Source organism: Camelus ferus, chromosome 22 (genome assembly GCF_009834535.1).
Source record: "Camelus ferus isolate YT-003-E chromosome 22, BCGSAC_Cfer_1.0, whole genome shotgun sequence".
Classification (NCBI taxonomy): Eukaryota; Metazoa; Chordata; class Mammalia; order Artiodactyla; family Camelidae; genus Camelus; species Camelus ferus.
In genome coordinates this window covers 26,371,062-26,390,759 of record NC_045717.1, presented here as the reverse complement: position 1 = coordinate 26,390,759, position 19,698 = coordinate 26,371,062, and the positions used below count along the sequence as shown (strand labels likewise).

General features: G+C 60.4%; 1 protein-coding gene across 1 annotated transcript in view; it reads right to left on the bottom strand.

Annotated features, from left to right (window-relative positions):
* TCF3 (transcription factor 3) overlaps nt 1–10,579 on the bottom strand; it is a 34,041-nt gene extending 23,462 nt beyond the window's left edge. Inside the window, 3 exon segments of the mRNA XM_032466080.1 lie at nt 4,873–4,945; nt 8,218–8,357; nt 10,295–10,579. Coding sequence (XP_032321971.1) covers nt 4,873–4,945; nt 8,218–8,289 — 145 coding nt within the window. The 5' untranslated portion in view covers nt 8,290–8,357; nt 10,295–10,579.
* Between the last annotated feature and the right edge of the window lie 9,119 nt (nt 10,580–19,698).

Here is a 19,698-nt window from a genome sequence, read left to right as displayed (position 1 = left end):
CAGGGAGGAGACACCAGGCACTCACGTGGGAAAACACAGCACTATAAAGACAAACAGTTCTTTTTCAATTTATCTGTAAGTTTAACATAAAAACATCAAAATCCCAATGGTTTTGGTTGTTTTTTTTTTTTTTTTTGGAGGGATGTGGGAGGAGAAATGACATAATTACTCCAAAGATCACGGAAAAGAATCAACATGTGGGAAAACACAGGGGGACCTGAAAAACAACAACTAAGGTCACACTATAAAAACACCGCAAAACTACAGTAACTGCCGCGAGGCAGTAGGACTGGGGCAGTAACAGACAAAGAGGACAAAAACTCGTGGCTAAATGGCAATTTAGGAAACGCTCTGAAGCATATCAAACCAAGAAAGGGTTTCTTGAACTTATTACTCCGTCGGTTTAGAACTGCCTGACTTGGACGCTCGCTCCCTTTCTCTCCGCTGCATCTGCTCTGAGGAGGAGGCCGCCAGGCTACGATTCTGCCCCCAGCACGGCTTTGCCTGCGCCTCGTAATCTCAATGTGTTTACATTATTGCGGATCCCTGTCTATCCTTCTTGACTGCCTTAACTTCCTCTTTAACCCAAGAGGTGGACAAAAAAGAATTTCGTTATTTCCAAGTGGTTAGGCCTTTTACTTCTTTCTACTTTTTTGGTCTTTTATTTCTAGTTTTACTGGACTGTTTTCAAAGAATGTGGTTTATATTTTGGCCTCTTTTTTTATGTTACAAGCTTTTACTGTGCCCAGTGTGCAGTCAATTTTTATAAAAGGAGTGTGACCATTTACAGGGCACAGCCTTTAAAGGGTAAGTGCTTCTAACTGGAGGTGGCCCTCAGAATCACCCAGAAGCTCTTACAGGCCCCTTCCCAGGCTTTTCGAAGTGTCCCTGGGCCCAGGGCCCAAGGGGTGTGTTCCAGACAAGCACCCCTTGCCAGGAACTGCTGTGCAAGCTCACCCTTCATCCCGTCACTGTTGAGGTCCCCGCCCCCTACACTGCCACTTATTTTTCATTTCCCTGCTCTGCCGAGAGCTGCAAAACCGTGCTCCCCTGCCCTCCAGCACATCCTCCTGTGTGCTCCTCAGCCTGACGGGATGAGAGCAGGGGCGTGCATGACCATCCCGTCTGCGCCGCAGAATGGACTATGTCACCCAGCTCTCACGGACTTCTCAGAGACAGCACCGAGTCTAGAACACCACAAACAGAAAGGCTTGATAACATAAAATTAAACCTACAAACCACCAAGACAAATGGAGAGTCTCCATTGTCAGCAGCACTTATAAATGAAAATTTAGGGGAAGAGCTGCAATGGAAGATCACAAAAGACTAGCACCCTTCCTGCATAAACAGCCCTTACAAGCCAGCAGCAGGGCACAGGGCAGGAGCACCGGCCACCACGGTGGGCAGCACCGCGTGGCTGGCCAGGACGGCTGGTGGACTGTGAGTTTCAGCTTCATCGTAAGTGCAGTTGGGATGACGATCGTGCCTATGTCACCACCCTGTAAGGACCGAGGGCCAGAAGCAATGGCCCAGGTCTGCTGCCCGGCACATGCTGCTCTAGAAACGGTGGCAGGAGCTGCTGCTGGAAGCGCCATCACTGCTGCTGTCAAAAAGCTCCTCAGGCAGCGAGGAGGAGAACAACCTGCAGCAACAGCCAACAGCCTGGATCTCAGGGAACTGCGCTCAGCAGAAAAAGCCGACCTTGGAAGGCTGCGTGCTGCACGGTTCCATTTATACAACACTCCCAACGTGAGAAAGTCGTGGAGAAGATTGAGGGGTGGTGGGTGGTAAGTGGGTGTGACCACAAAGGGGCAGCCGGTGGGAGGTGGCGGCTGCTGGGACAGTTCTGCACCTCGGCTGTGGCAGTGGCTTCATGGCACTACACACAGGAGAAAATTGCACGGACCTAACAACACATGTGTACAGGTGAAACTCATGAATGAAACGAAATACCCGAATAAACTCCATGGATCATACCAAGGTCCGCTTCCCGATCTGCTATCATACTAGGACGTGCAGGACCTGACAGACGGGGAGGCTGAGGCTGGGGGCACAGGACACCCCCCCCCCCAGTGTGTTTCTTTGCAACTTCCCGTGAATGTATCCTGATTGCAAAATAAAAAGTTGATCAAATCCAAAGAAGGGGGGGGTACTTGAGACAGTAATGGGAAATTCATCAAGAAAGAACTCATCAGGCTGATCAGCTTTTAAAAAGATAATCACCTGTTATTAACATGCACGGGCCCCATGTTCCTCTTCACCCATCAAGCGGGAGGAGGTTGGAAAGACGGCTGCTGGGACCCCAGAGGGACACGTCTGTCCCGACGCTCACCCGCAGCCAGCAGTTCTAGTCAGGAACTTACCCTGAGGACAAAACCGCACACCCCCCGCTGTCGCTGACCTCCAGAGAGCCCTCCACGGGGGCCTGTGCTGCGGCGCTTCGAACACAGAGCGCCCTTCTGGAGGACACTGAAAGGAGCAACCTGGCTTACAGGAGTAGAGAGCAAACGCCAGGCCAGGATGCACATGGGGTCGGGGGAGGAGGTGGCCAGTGGAACCCACCAGCTCTCGGAAACTCTCAACCCCTGAAGGCGACACTGCCCGTCTGGAGGGTGCCCCAGCTGACTGATGAGAGAGAACAGGCCCAGGAAGGGGGCGACCTCCCCAGCCCCCATCCCGGGCTGTCCAGCTCCACCAGGGAGGGAGGGGAAGGAAAACCAGCTCAGAGCTGGGAAAGCCCCCAAAAGGGGCCTCAGTTCCAATGGCTCCTGGGTCTGGAGCCAGGACCCCCGACCAGGAGCTCAAGGCAGACACTGAGACGGGCCCTGCCACCGTTTGCCAAGCAGTTCCATACCTCCAAACTTGCCGCATCCCTGCATGGGACACGCCTGTTTTCCACGTGACAAAACTTAGGCCTGCAGATCAGGTCTCGGCTCCTGGGCCTGGGCCCCTTCTCACTGCAGGCTCAGGCAGCATTAACCACCTGAACTGAACCGCGGAAGGCAATCCCTGGCTGCACGTCCAGAACAGGAGGCCCCTGGGCTGGACCAACCATATCATGACCCTCCTGGGCTAAAAATCTCAGCCAGATGCAGGGGAGGGGGTGCAAGGCCAGACCTTCCCCATCTAAAGTGGTCAGGATGGGCCTGCAGAGCAGGCTGGTATTATTTTTTTTTTTTAGGGGTAGATAATTTTCTTTCTTTTATCTTTAGAAGAGGTGCTGGGGATTGAACCCAGGACCTTGCACATGCTAAGCACGTGCTCTACCACTGAGCTATCCCCTCCTCAAAATGGGCAGTGTCGCCTCAAGGGGGCAAGAGTTTCCAAATGCTAGTGGATCCCACAAGTCATGTTCTCCCCTCCGCCCAAAATTCACAAGGTCCCACTCAGGCCAGGCCAGACCAGCTGTAGGGTGTCCTGGAGGGTCACCCTCCCTAGGGGCTACCGGCCCCAAGTGAGCACTGGACAAGGTAAAACAGTCCAGGGAGAGACCTAGGGGAAGGGGAGAATGCACCGGTGCCACCTCCTCCAGGAAGCCCCTGGGGCCTGACCTCTGCCTGAGGCAGGGAAGCAGCAACACCGCTGGCTCCTAAGGGCTGTTTCCAGGGGTGAGGGGGCAGGGTGGCCCGTGGGGATTTCCACAGTTCGGGGAGGACTCTGGCCACCCTGTGGCCACTTCCTCAGACAGAGAGGAAGGCCAGTGCAGGGCAGTTGGGGACAGCAACACAGTGTCCCTTCTTTGTGGGAGGATGAGTGAGCACAAACCACCCTCAAAAGCCTGGTGGACACCCCAATGGAACCTGGAGAAGACTCCCAGATAGGCCCTTCGCATTGGAGCCCAGAGATCTGGAAGGCCACGGCCCAGTCCTGACACCCCAGAAAAACACTGAAGCCCGTGCAGAACGCCAGCCTTTCAAGGGGGTCCCCAAATGCTCCCCACAACCAGAGCTGACTCCCTCTCTGCCCCCAGCCCTCCTGGGCTCCCACCTTCGCATGGTGAGAGCCCACAAGGCCCTCCCCACCTCCCTCTCGCTCACTCTGCTCCAGCCACGTGGGCCTCCTCCTGTTCCTCCAACACTCCAGGCACAGTTCTGCCCCAGGGCCTTTGCACCCCATAGGTGTGCCTGGCTGTGTGGCTCCTCTCTGCACTGCTCTGCTGCCTGACCCCTGCCGGGTATTCCTTGAGGCCGTGCTGTCCGCCCTCCCGGGCTGTGTCATCCACGCTCAGTGCCAGGTAGGGGGACCAACTCACCCAGGTTTGTCTGGGATGCCCGCAGTTACAATGCTAGGAGTCCCAGATCCCAGAACCACCCTGCTATATCCCCAGCAAACCAAGCTGGTTGATCATCCCAGTGCTGGATCTTGTATACAGTAAGTGCCTAATACATACCTGAATAAAAACAGCCCGAGCTAGGCAAGATTTGGGATGTCATGTCATGCCCCTTCTGGGCCTCAGTTTCCTCCCAGGGACTGGAGACCCAGAATCCCACTGGAGACTCAAGCCCCACCTCACACCGGCCCCTAATGAGTGACACAGACGCCCCCACACTGGGCCAGGCCCAGGCTGTGGATGCAGCATGGCCGGTGACGCCACACTAGCCCCGGTACTCCCACCAACCCCCCAAGGCAGGTCACGTGACCGTGACAGCAGCTGGTCCTCTGGGTTCCCTCAGGCTCACCATCTCACCACCCCAGGCCCACATGTGGGCCAGGACACACTGTCCAGACCCCTCAACCCCAATCTGCCTGGTCAGCCCCTAAAACATCTCCCTCGGCGCCCAGCCACAAGCCTGTGCCCCGTCCTGTTGCCCCAGCTGGCCCTCCAACACGGTTATCTTCTGCACAAGCGTGAAGCCCCAAGCGGGGCCCTACCTGAGCTTCCAAACTGGGCCCCGGCCAGGGAGGCGGGCCGGCTCTTCCCGTTGGCCACCGGCAGGGGGAACATCTGTGGGGAGAAACAAGAGGTGGGTGGCAGAGCTCTGCTGGGGTCCTGGTCCCCGGGAGGCCCCCGGGACCAGGGGACCTGACGGCCCAGGCGGGAAAAGGCTCTCCCGAGAACCAGCCCGGGCCGCCCCGCCACGCAGAGCCTGGGGCGGCAGCAGTAACCGGCAGAATTGTAAACTCCCCATTTACTGCCCACTGCGTTTGTCTCTCAGGGTAAAATAACCAACCTCTTCAGACACTAGATGCAGCTTATCTGCTCTTAAAAACGATACAAAGTTTTAAGCTTCAGCTTCAAAGAACCGAGATCTTTCACACTCCCAGGTGGGTCTGTGAGCATCGGGAGACGCGTCCCGCCATGGACGACCTTCCCCAACAGGCTCGGCGTCCACCTCCCCGTGATGACCCCGCGTAGCAGGGACGTGGCGGGAGGACAGCCAGGCCACGCCCCTGGGAGGGCAGCAGGCTGCCCCTCATGTGGGGCTCTGCGCTCAGCGGCTGCCCAGGTGGCCCTTCCCGCAGCCTCCAGCGGCTGGTGTTGGGCTGCCCATCGGAAGGGAAAACCAAGGCTCAGAGAGGCGGGAAGTCGGAGGCTGCACCCTTCATAAATGACTGCGTGGGCCTCCTGGGCGTGCGAAGGGTGTGCGATCATCATTCCCCTTCTGCCCCGCCCGCTCACCCAAACCCACGGTGCTAAGTCCCTCAAGATTAAACAGCTTAACAGCATTAACTGGGAAAACCCAACATCAACAAACCCTCTCACCACCGAAAAAACAAAATACGTCTGCCCGGCCCCATGGGCCTGCGTTTTAGAGATTCTGTTCCGAGCCCAACTGATTCCAAGTGGCTTGGGGCTTAGGGCTCCCTGGGGAGGGGGTGACAGCCCCCCAAACCCTCCCCGGCCATCTAGGCGGTATAGGCATGGGGTCTGTGGGCAGGACTCTAAGGGCAACAGCACAAGCCCCAGGAGGGACCCAGGAAGCGGGGTTCTGCCCCCACACCCTGTTCTGCAGAAGGGGAAACTGAGACCCCAGGCTCACCCAGCAGGGGAAGTGCAGAGGCTCAAGGAAGGTGTGCGCCCAGGCTGGACGCGGGCTCCCTGGGTCTGCGTCCCCTCGGGGCGCATGGCTGTACTCGTTCAACCCAGAGTCCTATCCTCAAGATGGAACCCTTTCCAACTGGGGACACTGTGGCCTTCGCTGGGGGAGGAGCAGGCTTGGGCGTCAGTGGCCAAACTCCCCCTGGAAGCAGGGGTTCAATTTCGTTTCTGTTTTGCCCTCTAAGTTGCCAGGGGCTGGCCGCTGACGTGGCACTTGCCGGAGGGGCACTGGGCCGTGTCCTGTGGGCGCCGCAGGCCTTGTGATCGGCCCAGACAGGTCCCTGCACCCTCTCGGAGCCTCCGTGTTCCCTCCTGTGAAATGGACTCGGGGCTTAGACTGCGTGGGATGTTGTGAAACCCAAAAGCACATGGGCATGCTGAGCACGTGCAGGGCTCAGAGGAGCAGGGCCCCTGCCCCTGGTATTCCCCTAGCCCCTCGCCCATCCTCAGGCCCGGGGACCACGGCTCCCTCACAACCACCATCCCAGTAAGGAAGCTCAGGGCCGAGGCACAGGTGGGATGTGAACAGCCAGGTGCAGCCTTTGCCCTGGTTCTTGTGACAACCGCCCCGTTTACCCGACACGGACCGGCCCCCAGGAAGCGCTTCCCTTTAAAAATCTTTTTAGTCAAAAACAAGCTGTTTTAAGAAAACACACGAACTCAGTTTCTCGGGGGCAGCCATGCAGGGAGGAAGGGACATGAGCCATGATTGGTGGGGGGAACCTGACTCTGGACCCCACGACTCGTCCCGACCTTTCTGCTCACAACAATGAGGTGGGTGAAGGAAAATCCAGGTCTGGGTCTACGCAGAGGACAGACACCAAGCACCCTGCCCCCTCAGCCTGGCTTTCCTCATCCATGAAATGGGTTGTCGGTTCTGAGCGGTGGGGGAGGAGCCTAGACCCTCCGGACAGAAGGCTCAGGTAGACAAGGAACTGGTGTTCTGGGGTGGAAGGGGTGAAGGGGCCAGGTCTGAACCTCCGCCCCCTCCCCTGACCCCCAAAGCTGGTCTGTTCCGGCCCAATAGTCTGTGACTTGTCAGTTTAACAAAAAACAACGGAGCTGCGCCCCTGGTTACTCAGCTGAGGAGGCAAAAATAAAACGGGCTTAAAAATACCAGCGTGGCCCTTCCGGAGCCTCGGCCACTCTGTCCCATGGGCTGTTTTTCCGCAGGGCGGCTGATGTTGTTTCAGTTTGGGGACTTTTGTTTTCGACAGTGGCCTGGACCTTGTACCAGCGGAGGATTAAATTCAGACCGAAAGCATTCTTCCCAGCCCCGTTTCACACCAAAATGGTGCTCGCTGGGGGAGGGGCAGGCAGAATTTAGGGAGTCCACATACGGTGCCTCGGTTTGCCAGGAATACTGACCACCCCGACACCTGTGACAGGTGGCCTACTGCACAGATGGGCAAATCAAGGTCCCTAGTCCTCTGAGGGGTGCTCCAGCTCCCAGACTCTCAGGGCTGATCTGAGCTGAGACCTCTGGAAGCCAGCACTGTCTCTGAACCTCCCCACCGCCACCGCACCCCAATACGCAGTAGAAGCTACTGTCCAGAGAGCGCTTCCTTTGGGCCAGCCTTGCCCACAGGTCAGTGCCCACCGCTCCTGGGGTCTCCTCCTGTCACCTGCGCCTCCAGCTCCTGGAGACACCACCATCTGGCTGCCGTGTAAGTAAACCATTGGGAATTACACCCCCACCATCCACACCCTCTCCCTACTCAAGGAAGGTCCTGCACGGGTCACCTCGGCACTGAGCACCCCCATTTTTGCACCATGGTGGAGTGAATAACCCCAATTACACCGTTTTATAGTCAGATAGCAAGGCTACTACGTGCCCAGAGCCAAGCTGGGGCCTCATGGCTGACCCTCTCAAGGGAGAAGTGGAGGCTCTGGGCAGCCCCTCCCTCACTCTGCCTCAGTTTTCCCATCTGGAAAGCAGTGGGCTGGGCCCGTCCTGTGCCTGGGCAAACAGACGGGTGACAGGTGCTTCTGGAAGCTGACGAGGGCCCCTGGCGCTGTACTCTGACGTGGGGGCGCCAGCCCATCCAGCCCAGCAAGTTTGAGGTCTAGATATTGAGGGTGTCTTGGCAGACACATCTTTTCTGAGATCCTGGGGGCACAGGGGTGTGGAGGGCTGGGCCGAGGGGAGGAGGCTCAGAGAGGGCGGACCGGCTCACCATGCTGAAGTCCAGGAGGTCGCTGAGCTCCTTGTCTGTGCCCACGGGCGCCATCCTCTGCGACTGGTTCATCCTCCAGCGGCAACCGGGGCCAGGGGTCAGGGCCGGGGTGGGTGGGCTCCTCAGGCCTGGAGACAGCCCTGTGCAGCAGCCAGGGCAGAGGAGAGGATGAGTGACTGTGGTTGAGGGGACAGATGGGAGTGGAGGAGCTGTTCAGAAGCCCCTCTAACAGCTCTGAGGGCCGGGGTCTTCCCAGGCGAGTCCCTTCCAAACCCTGGGAGTGGGGACAGGGAGGCCAGGATTCAAGGATTTGGGCCCCTGGAGACCCCTCCCCAGAGCTCTCAGGGAGTTTGAACAACGGGTGGGGGTAGCGCTTGGAGCAGATTCCCTGAACTCCCTCTGCGACCACCAGGGAATCAAGTTGCAGATTTTAAACTGGATGCGGGGCGGAGTGGGCCCTTCCCAGCCCGGCCAGAACCCGCCCCTCTCCCCGCCACATCTCCCATTTCCAACCACCCCCAGGCTTCCCACTGGCCCCGCCCTCGGGAAGGGGGAGGGGCGGCCCCGGCCCCGCCCCAAGGGAAATTTACTGAACCCCCACCCCAGCAGCTGTCAGAGCACGTTGAAGGCCCAGTCACCCCCAAACTCAAAGTGAAAGAAATCCACAAGTAAGACAGCGAAGCCCCTTTCCCGGTCCACGACTAAATGGACGGCTACCTCGCGCAGGGACTCACCCACGACGCTTCTCTCCACCCTTAACCTCCACCCCCCCAACAAAAAACAACTGAACTCCGAAAAAAAAAAAAAAACACCATAGAGTTATTGTCACGATGTATCCGGGAATTATTTTTAAGCAACTTTGAAAACATCCCTTGCCTCCCGGCCCTGGGGGGGAGGGGATCCCAAGACCAGGGTTTCCCCCACATGGTCGCAGGGGGCTCCATTCTAGAACGGGGAGGGAGATCCACCTGCCAGGCCCCATCCCACACCAGAAGAGGGATGAGAACAGCCTCTCCGTCCCACGGTCCGACAGCTTCTCTTCCCGGGGCTCCAGGTGGGGGCAGAGGCGGCAAGCAGAAACCATGGAGGCCGTGGGGGTAGAGGGGGTTCCGACGTCGAGGGAGACCCGACTTCAGAAGCGGAGGGAGACCCGACTTCAGAAGCGGAGAAACCCCCGCTTTGTTTGCCAACTGGAGACGGTGTGAAACGGATGCCCCAGGGCACCCCCTCCCTCGCGAGGCTTTTTCTTTTTTGGAGGGCGTGTGAAACTGACTTTTTTGAGGAGTATGAAACCGCACTTCTTTGTGGGGTAGCTGAAACCGATTTTAAGGCAGACCCGGGGGGGGCTAAAACAGGCTTTTCTAGGGGAGCTGAGGGAGTTCTGGGGTGTCACAGCGACTTTTGGGGACTCGAAGCGGACTAGGAAGGTGTGTGAAGCCACTTAGGGAAAAGAAAAGCAAGGAAAATCTTCCTTTGGGGGGGAGGGGTGGTGGGAGGAGGCCCGGGAAACCAATCCCCACCCCACCCCCCGCAGCCGGTGCGGGCGGCGCGGCCCGGGAGCCCTTTGAAGCTCGGGGTGCAGCCACCGCCACCGCGCTGCTCGCCCCGAAGCCGCCGCCCGCGCCCGCGTAACGCGGAGCAGATGCGTCCCCCGGCCCGGCCAGGCTCCCGACCCCCGGCCGGAGCCCGCAGGCGCCCGGCGCACCTTCCCCGTAGACAAAAGGACGCTCCCTCTCCCTCGCTCGCTCCCCTCCAAACTCCGGCGCCGGCCGGGCCCCCGGGGGAGGGGGCGCCCGCGGCCCCCGCGCCGCTGCCCCGCAGCGAAGTTGGGCGGCCCGGCGGCGCCCCCCGCGCCCCCGCCCGGATCCTCAAAGTTTCCCGAAGTGCCGGCCGGCGGGGGCGCGCGGGCCCGAGCGCGCCCTCCACGTAGCCGGCCCCCTCCGGCGCGCAAAGTTGGAGAACAATGACTCCGGCCGCGCCGCCCCCCGCCCGGCCCGCCCCCGCCCCGCGTCCCGGAGCCGCGCAGGGAGGACCGACCCGCCGGGCACCGAGCGGGGGAGGGTCCCGGCGCGCTCACCTGCTCGGCGCGGCCCGGCCCGCAGCGCGCGGGGGGCGGCGGCATGAACGGCCCCCCCGGACAAAGGGGCGTCTCGGCCCCAAGGGGCGCGCGTGGGCGGCGGCGCGTGGCCTGGCTCCCCGCGTGTCCGCCCCGCGGGTCCTGAGCGGCCGAAGCGCTGACGGAGGCGGCGTGCGCGGAGCCCGCGGCGTCCGAGGGCCGCGTCGCTGGGATCGGTCCGGCCCGCTACGCCCGCGGCCACTGCCGCTGCCTCATCTTCCTGCGGCGGGAGACATGTTCCGCCCCCCGCCCCGCGCCCGCCCCGCCCCCTCAAGGCCCCGCCCCGCTCCCGCCCCGCCCCGTCACCGCCCGCGGATTCTTCCGCTTCAGCCGCCCGCACGCCCGGCCGCCGCCGCCCTCCCCCAAGATCCCGCGGGACGCGGCTGCGGGACCGCGGAGCCCGGCGCTTGAGAGTGAGCGCACCAGGTGTCCGTTGGCCAATGGCGCGGGGCCCCGGCAGGGACTATCTTCCAGCGCGGAGGCGCACACGGGCTGGGCGCATACCGTGACGAAAGAGGGAGGGGCGTCAGATGGAAGTATAAGGCTGAGTGGCTGTAGCCAATTGGAGGATCTGAAAGCCTGATTGGCGGGGACCCCGGCCGTTCGTGGCAAGGCCCCGCCCCCGCCCCGCCCCCCGCGCGGTCTGGCAGAGAAAGAGGCGGGACTCTCCGAGCAAGAGGCCGCGAGACGCGGTGGGGGTGGGGCTTGGGGCTTTATTCTCAGGTTTGCGTGGCCGCCCGCACAGCCTCCTTCGGCTTGGTAGTGTCCGAGCTCCTAAGGGCCGGTTCCCGGTGCTGGGTGTTTCGAGCGGGCATCCTAGTCCCAGAGGGACTCAATCAGACCCATTTTACCGCGGGGCCACCGATGCCAGCTCTGTTTCAGGGTCAGAGAGGCCCGCGGGGAACCCACTCTGTGCCTCTGACTTGCTGGTTACCTTTGCCAGCCTGAGACTCAGTTTACTCATCTGTGAAGTGGGGTTTGGACCTGTATTTGGGCAAGACTAAAGCAGGGCCAGACCTTCTGACCCTCGGTGGTCTGTGTCTCCACTTAGACCTCAAGGTCCTCCCACAGCCAGGGGCCCTTCAGCTTTTGAGAACCACAGACCCTTCAGAAAGGAAATAATAATTATTATAAACTAAAATAGCACAGTCTTTCATGGCCCCTCTGTGTCTGCAGAGAGAAAGCTACACCCCCAGGCCACCAGGGAAGAGGCCACCATTCCCCTGGCCCACTGGGCTCTGGCCCTCGTGGCCTCCTGGCTGTTCCAGAGCCTGCCAGGCTCGTCCCCCACCTCCAGGCTGTCGTCTTTGCTGTGCCCTCTGCCTGGAATGCTCTTCCACCTCGTCACCATAGTTAAGTGCTGCCCTAGGGCCAGGGAGCAGGGCTGAAAGGAAGTAAGAAAAGTAGGGGTCCTGGGGGAAGAGGGGAGTGCAAAAGACCCCAGGAGCAGGTGGGAAGCTCAGTGGTCTCCTAATAAAGCCCCCACCTTCTCCACCTGCACTGCCTGACTTTCACCCTGACTCCCCTCTGGGTCAGAGCATCGCCATGTGCCATCGGTCTGGGAGGGGAGTGATGGTTGGGGTCTGGGTTCAAATCCCCCATCACTCCCTGCCTCACTGTGATCTTAGGCAAATTCTTGCCACTCTCTGGCCTCAGTTTCCCCATCAGGAGACTGGAAGGGCACTGTTTTGGGCTTGTGCCTCCCTCCTGTGGCCTCTCCCCACTGGAAGGCCTGGGTCTCTCGAGTGAGGGCCCCCTCAGCCTCCAGCCTTTCCTTGTGTACCAACCCTGACCATGCAGCCTCTTGGGGTCCTCAGCCTGACTCAGGGCAGGCCAACACCCTCTCCCCACTAATGCTAAGGGTCTAAACCATATAGAGTTAGGGCCAGTGTTCCTGGAGTTGACATACTCACTGAAGGGGGGAAATGATCTATTCATGGGCCATGCAATTATTAAGCACTGACAGTGTGCCAGGCTTGGTGCTGGACATTGGGGCATAGTGGGGACTGGGACCTGTCTCTATCATCCAAGGCAAGATGGGCCATCGGAGGCCCCCTTTTAGTCCCAAATGTGTTCTTTCCATCCATTTGTTTGGCTGCCAGGTCCTCACACCTGAATGATTAAACCCATTGTCCAGATGAGGAAACTGAGGTTCAGAGAGCTCCTCCCTGGGGCCCAGTCCACCCTGGGGCTCACACCTGCCAGGAGGCCCTCCCAGCACCCACAAGCCACCATTGTCTTCCCTGGGGAGGCCCTCTGTGGGGCTGAGTCACAGGGTGGAGCAGCCTGTGGGGGCCCCCACTTGGCTGCCACCTCTGCCCAGCCCTGAGGCCGGGGTGTACCCTACAGGGTCCTGACACAGGGAGAGGCAGCCAGCGGCTGGTGCCCCAGCCCCTCGAGGGCAGCCCACAGCCCGCCCACCCCCACCCGTCTCACTGCAGCCTTTGTTCTCCTATGGGTGCCCTCCGGGGGTCAGGCAGGCAGAAGCCGGAGACCCACCTCCCCCACCTGTCGTCTCCTCCCTCAGCACAAGCCACACCTACTGTGCACGGCTCCCAGGCTGGGGACCTCACAGGAGGAGGATGACCCTATTTCTGGTTGGGAAAACTAATGCCAAGGACAGATTCCCGCCAGTGAGTGGGGCAGCCAGGAACAGAACGGGGGGGGATGGTGGTGGAAACTTCTGGAAGACAGTGGGTGTGCAGACCTTGGTCATCCTCTCGGAGAGAAAGCAATTGGACTTAGGCCTTGAGGGCCACCCTCCCAACGTCTGTTTTCGTGTGTCTCCAAAGCACCTTCTCCTGGGGTGTGTGTGAACAGGTCCCCCTAGGCTCTCCCACCCATCCCGGCCCCTCCCTGCTTTTCCAAGCCCCGGAGGAAGGCTCCACCATGGGTCCAGCGTGTGTTCGCGCGGTGGGCAGCCACCTCCGGAGCTGGGGGCTTCATGGTTCACCCGACTCCCACAGATGGACCGGCCCGGCCCTGACTCAGCCACACCCACCGTGACCCCCACCCCGGACCCTCTGGTGTTCACTCGTTCATTCAGTCGCCCTCCCTGGCTTCTGGGGGGGAGGTTTCTGCAGGGCCTGCTGGTTGGGTCTGGGGCCTGGGTCTCCCTGGGTATGGGATGGGGCTTATTGCCCTCCACAGAGGAGGGGGAAGGTGCCAGCCCTGTTCAGCAGAAAGTGGACGACAAAGAGACCCCTCCGTACCGGCTCCTCGCAAGCCCGCCCTCCCTGGTGCTCCCAGCTTGGGCGTGAAGAGCGGAGGGGACCCACTGACTGACCCCCATCCCTTCACCCCAGGGTTGTCCTGGGGACCCAGCAGCCTGGAGGGCAGGTCTCTGAGGGAGGCTGGAACCCCATCCTCATGCCTCCCGTTGTCAGGGCAGCAGAAGGGGCTCTGGCACCCCCCTTCACTGGGGTGGATTCTCTGGGGCAGCAACACTTGGGTGTCTGCAGAAGGACAAGTGAAGTCAGTAGGCAAAGAGGAGGGAGCCCGGTGGGGTGGGGGTGGGGGGCCGGAGCAGAGGGGGACTGCGTGGGGTACTCAAGTTATCCATGAGGCCAGTGAGGCTGGAGCCCAGAGAAATGGAGGGGAGAGGAGTCAAGGTCAGAGGCCTCAGTTCCCAACAGTGAGGGCACCACGGGACCATCCGTGCAGGAGAGCGATGTGTGATCCGGGGCGGCGGCTGCATTTGGAGAAGGAGGGATGTCCAGAGGGGAGAGAAGGGCTGGCCGAGGGGACGGTGAGCTGGGTGGAGCTGGGGTAGGTGTGGAGGGTAACTGGAGGCTCACTTGGGAGGTGGGGGTGAGGAGGCAGCCACCCACAGGCGCTGGGTGTGGGGCTGGGGATCTGGGTCCATCAGCAGTGGTGCCCTTCTCCGAGCAGGGGCGGCTGAGGGCCAGTAACGGGGAGGAATGGGGCGCAGGAAGGCCTCATCCCGGCAGTGCCCAGGCCCCACGGGGCTGTGTGAGTGAATGCACGAGCGCCGAGCCCAGTCTGAACCCCAGCCCTAAGCTGAGCCCCGATTCTGGTCTGAGCTTCTGCCCTGGGCTGAACCCCAGACCCAGGCTGAGCCCCTGCCGGACTACGCTGAGCCGCCTCCGCCTTGGCCCCCACCCGTCTGCCCCCTGCCCTGTGCCCATCCCCCCCAGGGCTGGTGCCACCTGTCAAGGGTGGCCCTTCCCCCCTTGGCCTGGTGCCCACAGCTCCTGACTCAGGGGCCTCAGGGCCTGTCCCGCCACATTCCGGGGCAGCCTGTGCAAACATGGGGCGCCTCCCTGACCAGCCCCCAGGCACTGTCCAGCCCAGTTCCGGGCGTTGGGGTGCGGGATGAGGGGGGCAGTGCAGGGGACACAGAGCCTGGCTAGATTCCCGCTGCCCACGCACCCACCCACAGAGTGGCCCTACTGACCTCTGCCTGGGGCGCATGGGGTGCCCCCTCCACCCTAGGAACACTGGGGGCAACTCCCTTCTCCCCAGGGCTCTGCAGCTCCCCTGAGCTTCAGGCAGGAGGTAGTGGGAACCACTCCTTGGTTCAGAAGGGGAAACTAAGGCTCAGGCCCCTGCCTGAGGCTGGCCAGCCTCCCACACCTGGTCTGCCTGCCCTCCCAAGCTCTCTCACCTGTTCCCTGGTGCTTCTAAAAGTGGCAGGGAGGAGGTGTTCCAGTTGTCAGCATCTTGCCACGCTAAGGAGTGTGGGTTCTACTCAGGGGGAGCCATTAGCATTTAACAGCGCAGACCCCAGTCCCGGCCACCCTGCCTGGAGCCGGGTCCCCTTGCCAGCCTCCTCCCTTGCCACAGTTCAGCCCATTTCCACCTCACAGCTCCCCAGCCCTCCAGTGCCCTCCTCCTGCACCCCCCTTCCTCTCACTGTGCCTGGCTCCCTTCTCCTCATTCTCCAGCCCTCAGCTCGGGCGCTGCCTCCTCCAGGAAGCCTCCGGGGCACCCAGAGCAGGCCAGGCCCCTGTCCCGCTGATAGCTCCTGTCACCATTTGTCTTTTCTGCAACCGTACCCCGCTTCTGCCACCCTGTCACTTGCGCCAGATGAGGGCCCCCAGGGCAGGGCCTAGGTTTCCTCACTCACTGTTACCCCATGAGGCAAAGTGCACCGCAGGGGCTCCGAAGGCCTGGAGGCTGGCAGCGAGGCAGCCGAGGGGCAGCGGGCTCCTGGTTCTGGGGCCAGACTCGGGGCCAGACAGGTGGGTGTCCCAGGCAGGAGACGGAGCGCGAATCCTGCCCCCGGCCCCTCGGCCTGACTCACCAACAGATTCGCTGTCAAGCCCCGACTCCCCTGCGTCTTGGCTGTGTGACCACAGGTAGCACTGGACGGGGTCATCTCAGGAACCCAGTAGCTGCCCAGTCGACTTTCCCTGCAGGTGTCAGCTCACTGAATCTCACCGCAGCCCTGTGAGGTGGTGGTCATGGGGCACCCATTTTGTAGATGGGGAAACTGAGGCCCAGAGGGACACAGTCACTTGAGTAAAGCCCCCCTGACCAGGTGGTGAACTCAGGAAGGGTTCCGTGCCAAGGACCATCTGAGGGCAGGGTCCCCAGGAAGTGTTCATGCCTGTTTTACAGAAGAGGCAGGTCGATGGGGTCACCTGTCAACACAATGCAGCTTTTATGTCTGGCACCTCCCACAATCTCCCCGACGGTCCACTGTGTGTCCTGTGGGGTGGGCAGGGAGCGCGTGTTGGGTGGGATCTGTGGACTCGACTGAGCTCCTCCCTGTGGTCCAGGGATTGGAGGAGACTCTGACAAGGCTGGCCTCCTCCATCCCCCACGACCTCCTTGCCTTTTTGGGGTGGAAAAGGCACAAAGGCCAGCGCTGTAAAGGGACAAAACCTTCAAGTGTGGCTGCGTAAATACCAAAAGCTTCCAAGGGGTGACAGCCCCCGATGAGGTTAGATGAGGTGCTACAACTGGGAAGAAAGCATTTCAACATTGTCACAGAGTAAGAAGTCATGTTCTTCATATACAAAGGGTTCCTACAAATCAATAAGAAAAAAAAACCAACCAAACGGAAAACTGGGCAGAGAAACGAACAATTCAGTTTACACAAGAAGACACGCAAATCAAACGGCCACTGTAGAAACAAGAAGAAAAGGAGCTTTGGGGGTGGGGTGTAGCTCAGTGCTAGAGTGCGTGTTAAGTATGCACGAGGTCCTGGGTTCAATCCCAGGAACCTCCAGAAAAGAAAGAGAGAGAGAGAGAGAGAGAGAGAGAGAGAGAGAGGGAGAGAGAGAGAGAGAAAGGAAAGGAAAGGAAGGAAGGGAGGGAAGAAGGAAGGGAGGGAGGAAGGAAGGAAGAAAGGGCTTGGAGTCATTCATGACCAAAGAAATGCAAACAAATAAATAGCAAACCACCTTTCATCTTTATAGTTGGCAGAACTGTAAGAGGTTGATCACACCCTGCAAGGGTGAAGGCGGGTTTGGGGGAGCCCTAGGGGTGCTGACTACAACCAGAAACCCTACACCCCTTTGAACTTGCCCTCCCATTCCAGCCCTAACACTCAGGAATCTAATAAAAATTATCTCGCAAGCAGGGATGTTCATCGGAACACGGTTTGGGCAGCGAATACAACCCTTGCCCACCAAAAGAGGGCGAGGGAGAAGACCTCGACCCGGGGTGGGGGCGGGACAAGGAATGCTGTCCCGCCTGACAGCAGAGCCGAGTGCGTGCCTGTTCTGAGCCAGAAGGATGTCGGAGTGGACTGTTCAGATAAAACGCAAGTTCCAGACTCACAGTGCCATTTTGGGAGTAAAGTTTTTGTGAAGCAAAAAAGTGCGTATTGAAAAGTTACAGGCGGAAATAACCCCAAGGGCTCAGCGGTTTCTCCGGGGGCGGGGGCGGGGGGCGGGGGGTTGGAGGGGCGCTTTCAGTTCTTCCTTTGTATTTGTGCTCAAGAGGTGGGCTGAGGCGCTGAGGGGCTGGGTTTTATTTTCTACGTGAGTGCGTGTAGGCCAGTATTGTTTTTTTATTATTAAAAGAAAGTTTAGTTTTTCAACTCGTGGCTGAAGCTGTGTGAGAAATCTTGGCATGGGGTTGGGTTTCCATGGTGGGGGGCACCCTGACCCCCTCAGTGCCAGGCTCGTTGGGTTCCCTGGAGGGGACCGGCTCTCAGCGGCCCCAGGGTCCCAGGGGGAGTCCCCTGGTGCCCCAGGGAGGCCCCCTCAGGGTGATCCTGAGACTGAGCCGAGTACCGGGAGTACTGCAGAGAGAGTCCAGGGGTTACTTCCCAGCTCGGAGCCCAAGTGAGTTCTCATCAGCTAAAGGAGACTGGTGAGGCCACCGCCCAGCACGGGCAGGTGCAAGGGGAGTGGGGAGGGGCCGCCCCTTCCCCGAGAGCAGGGACGGCCCCCACGACTACGCAGAGGAACTGGGTCGTGGGAGCCTCCTCTCTGAAGGTCGCTGGTCTCAGTTTCCCCATTTGCATGGAGCCTGCTGCTTCCAAACCCCAGAACCACCCAACTCTAGGTTTCCTGGCCTTGACTTCCCCATCCTCCCACTGGGTGGGGGTCGGCCCCTCTCACTCCCAGCTGGCCCCTGGCGGGCCCCGACCTCTCTGTGCTTCACCTGTAAAGTCTGCAGAGTGAAGAGTGAGAAGGAGTAATTCACCCACCAGCTCCTAATTCCTTTCCCGCCTGGAGCGTGGCAGTGGCAGGCTGGGCACAGACGACCCTAGCCGGGGCTGGGGTCCAGGCAGGCCCGGAGGGACGGGAGAACCCGGAGAAGGGCAAACTGAGGTCAGAAGCGCCCACCGTGCGCGTGTGCTCTTGCCTGGCTCTGTTCTAGCCCCTGACGCACCGCCTCCAGCCACAACGGCTTCTTGCCCCCTGCTCCTGGGACACCACCATTCGTCCTGACCTCAGGGCCTTTGCATGGCTGGCCCCTTGGCCTGGAACACCCTCTGTCGCTCACCTCAAGCCTGTTATGCTGGTTTGTGACCTGTCCCCTCACCCCTATCCATGCCCACGACTGTCTGATGTGCTTGCTCAGTGCCCTCGCCCCAGGTCCTCAGGCCAGTGCCCCCAAGCCTGGACTGGCCATTCCTGCATCCCCAGAGCCCAACCGGGGTCTGGCACACACAGGGGACACCCATTAAATAGAGGAGCTGGGTGAGGACAGTGGTCCCCATTTCATGGTGAGAAAACTGAGGCTCAGAGGGGGAGGCTAAGCCCAGACGGAGAGAACCACTTAGCAGCCCCAAGCCAGGCAAAGGCACTTCCTCCGGCTCAGGGGGCTACAGGCTCCCAGGGCAGCTGGTGGGGCGCCTAACGGGCCTGGGGGCCTGCGTGTGTGGCAGTGGCAGCTGGGGCTCCTGGGGCCCAACCCCCGCCCAGAGAGCAGGAGGGAGGGGGAGGAGGAGGCAGCAGCTGGCGGTTGGCGCTGGGCCAGCTGGGAGCCTCTGCTGGGAGGGGCCGAGCCAGGACGGTCTCTTGGTGTCTCCCTCCCTCTCTGTCCCGGCCTCTTCTCTTGTTTCTCTCTTGGTCTCTGTCTCTCTCTTTGTCTCTCTCTAGCTCCCCTCTCTGGAAGTCTGCCTCCTCTGGCCGTCCGGGCTAGGGGCTGGGCCCACGTCAGGGCATCAGAATCCCCCCTCCACCCCGTGCCTCTGTTCCCCCCACTGTGGTCTCCATCCTTCCCCAGTGAGGAGCCTGGGAGACCCTGAGCAAGTCTCCCCATCGTGAGCCTCAGTTTCCACCTGCAGAACGTTTGTGGGCACCTCTTTGCACCAGGATGTCTGGGCACAGGCCCCGTGGTGAGGGGGTCACAGCCAGTCCGAGAGGAGTGACAGGCATAAAGGAGTCCCTTTACAGACATCTGAACCTGTCGTGGGGGTCCGAGCTGGGTGGCCTGAGAGAGTCCTAAGGAGAGGGCACAGAGGCTAGGAGTGATCCTGGTGGGGGCCTGGCCTGTGCAAAGGCCTTGAGGCCTTGGGCCACCCTCAGCCAGGTTCCTGGGTCCCCACCCCCAGGTCACAAAGCAAGCAGACTTGGCTGACCCTGCTCAGTGCTCCATTGAGGCCCCAGGGACCAGGCCCTGGGGAAGACGCAGGAGTGGGTGTGTGGGCAGTTAGGAGGGCGCTGGGGGGACAGGGAGCTGGTGACCCACCCCCAGGACCCTCACCGCCCAGGATACATCACTCTTTCCCCCTCCCCTGCCAGCACAGCAATCCCGCCAAACCTTGCTGACAACAGAATTCATCTTGGCAGATATATCCCCCCTCCTCCACTGCCGGGGCTGCAGCTTAATCACCCTCTGATTTGCATTTTTGCATATTAATGACAACTGAGCTGCTAATTTTGCTGCATTATTTTAAAGGAGCAGAAACTCTGAAACTGCTGAGGGGTGAGGAGGGG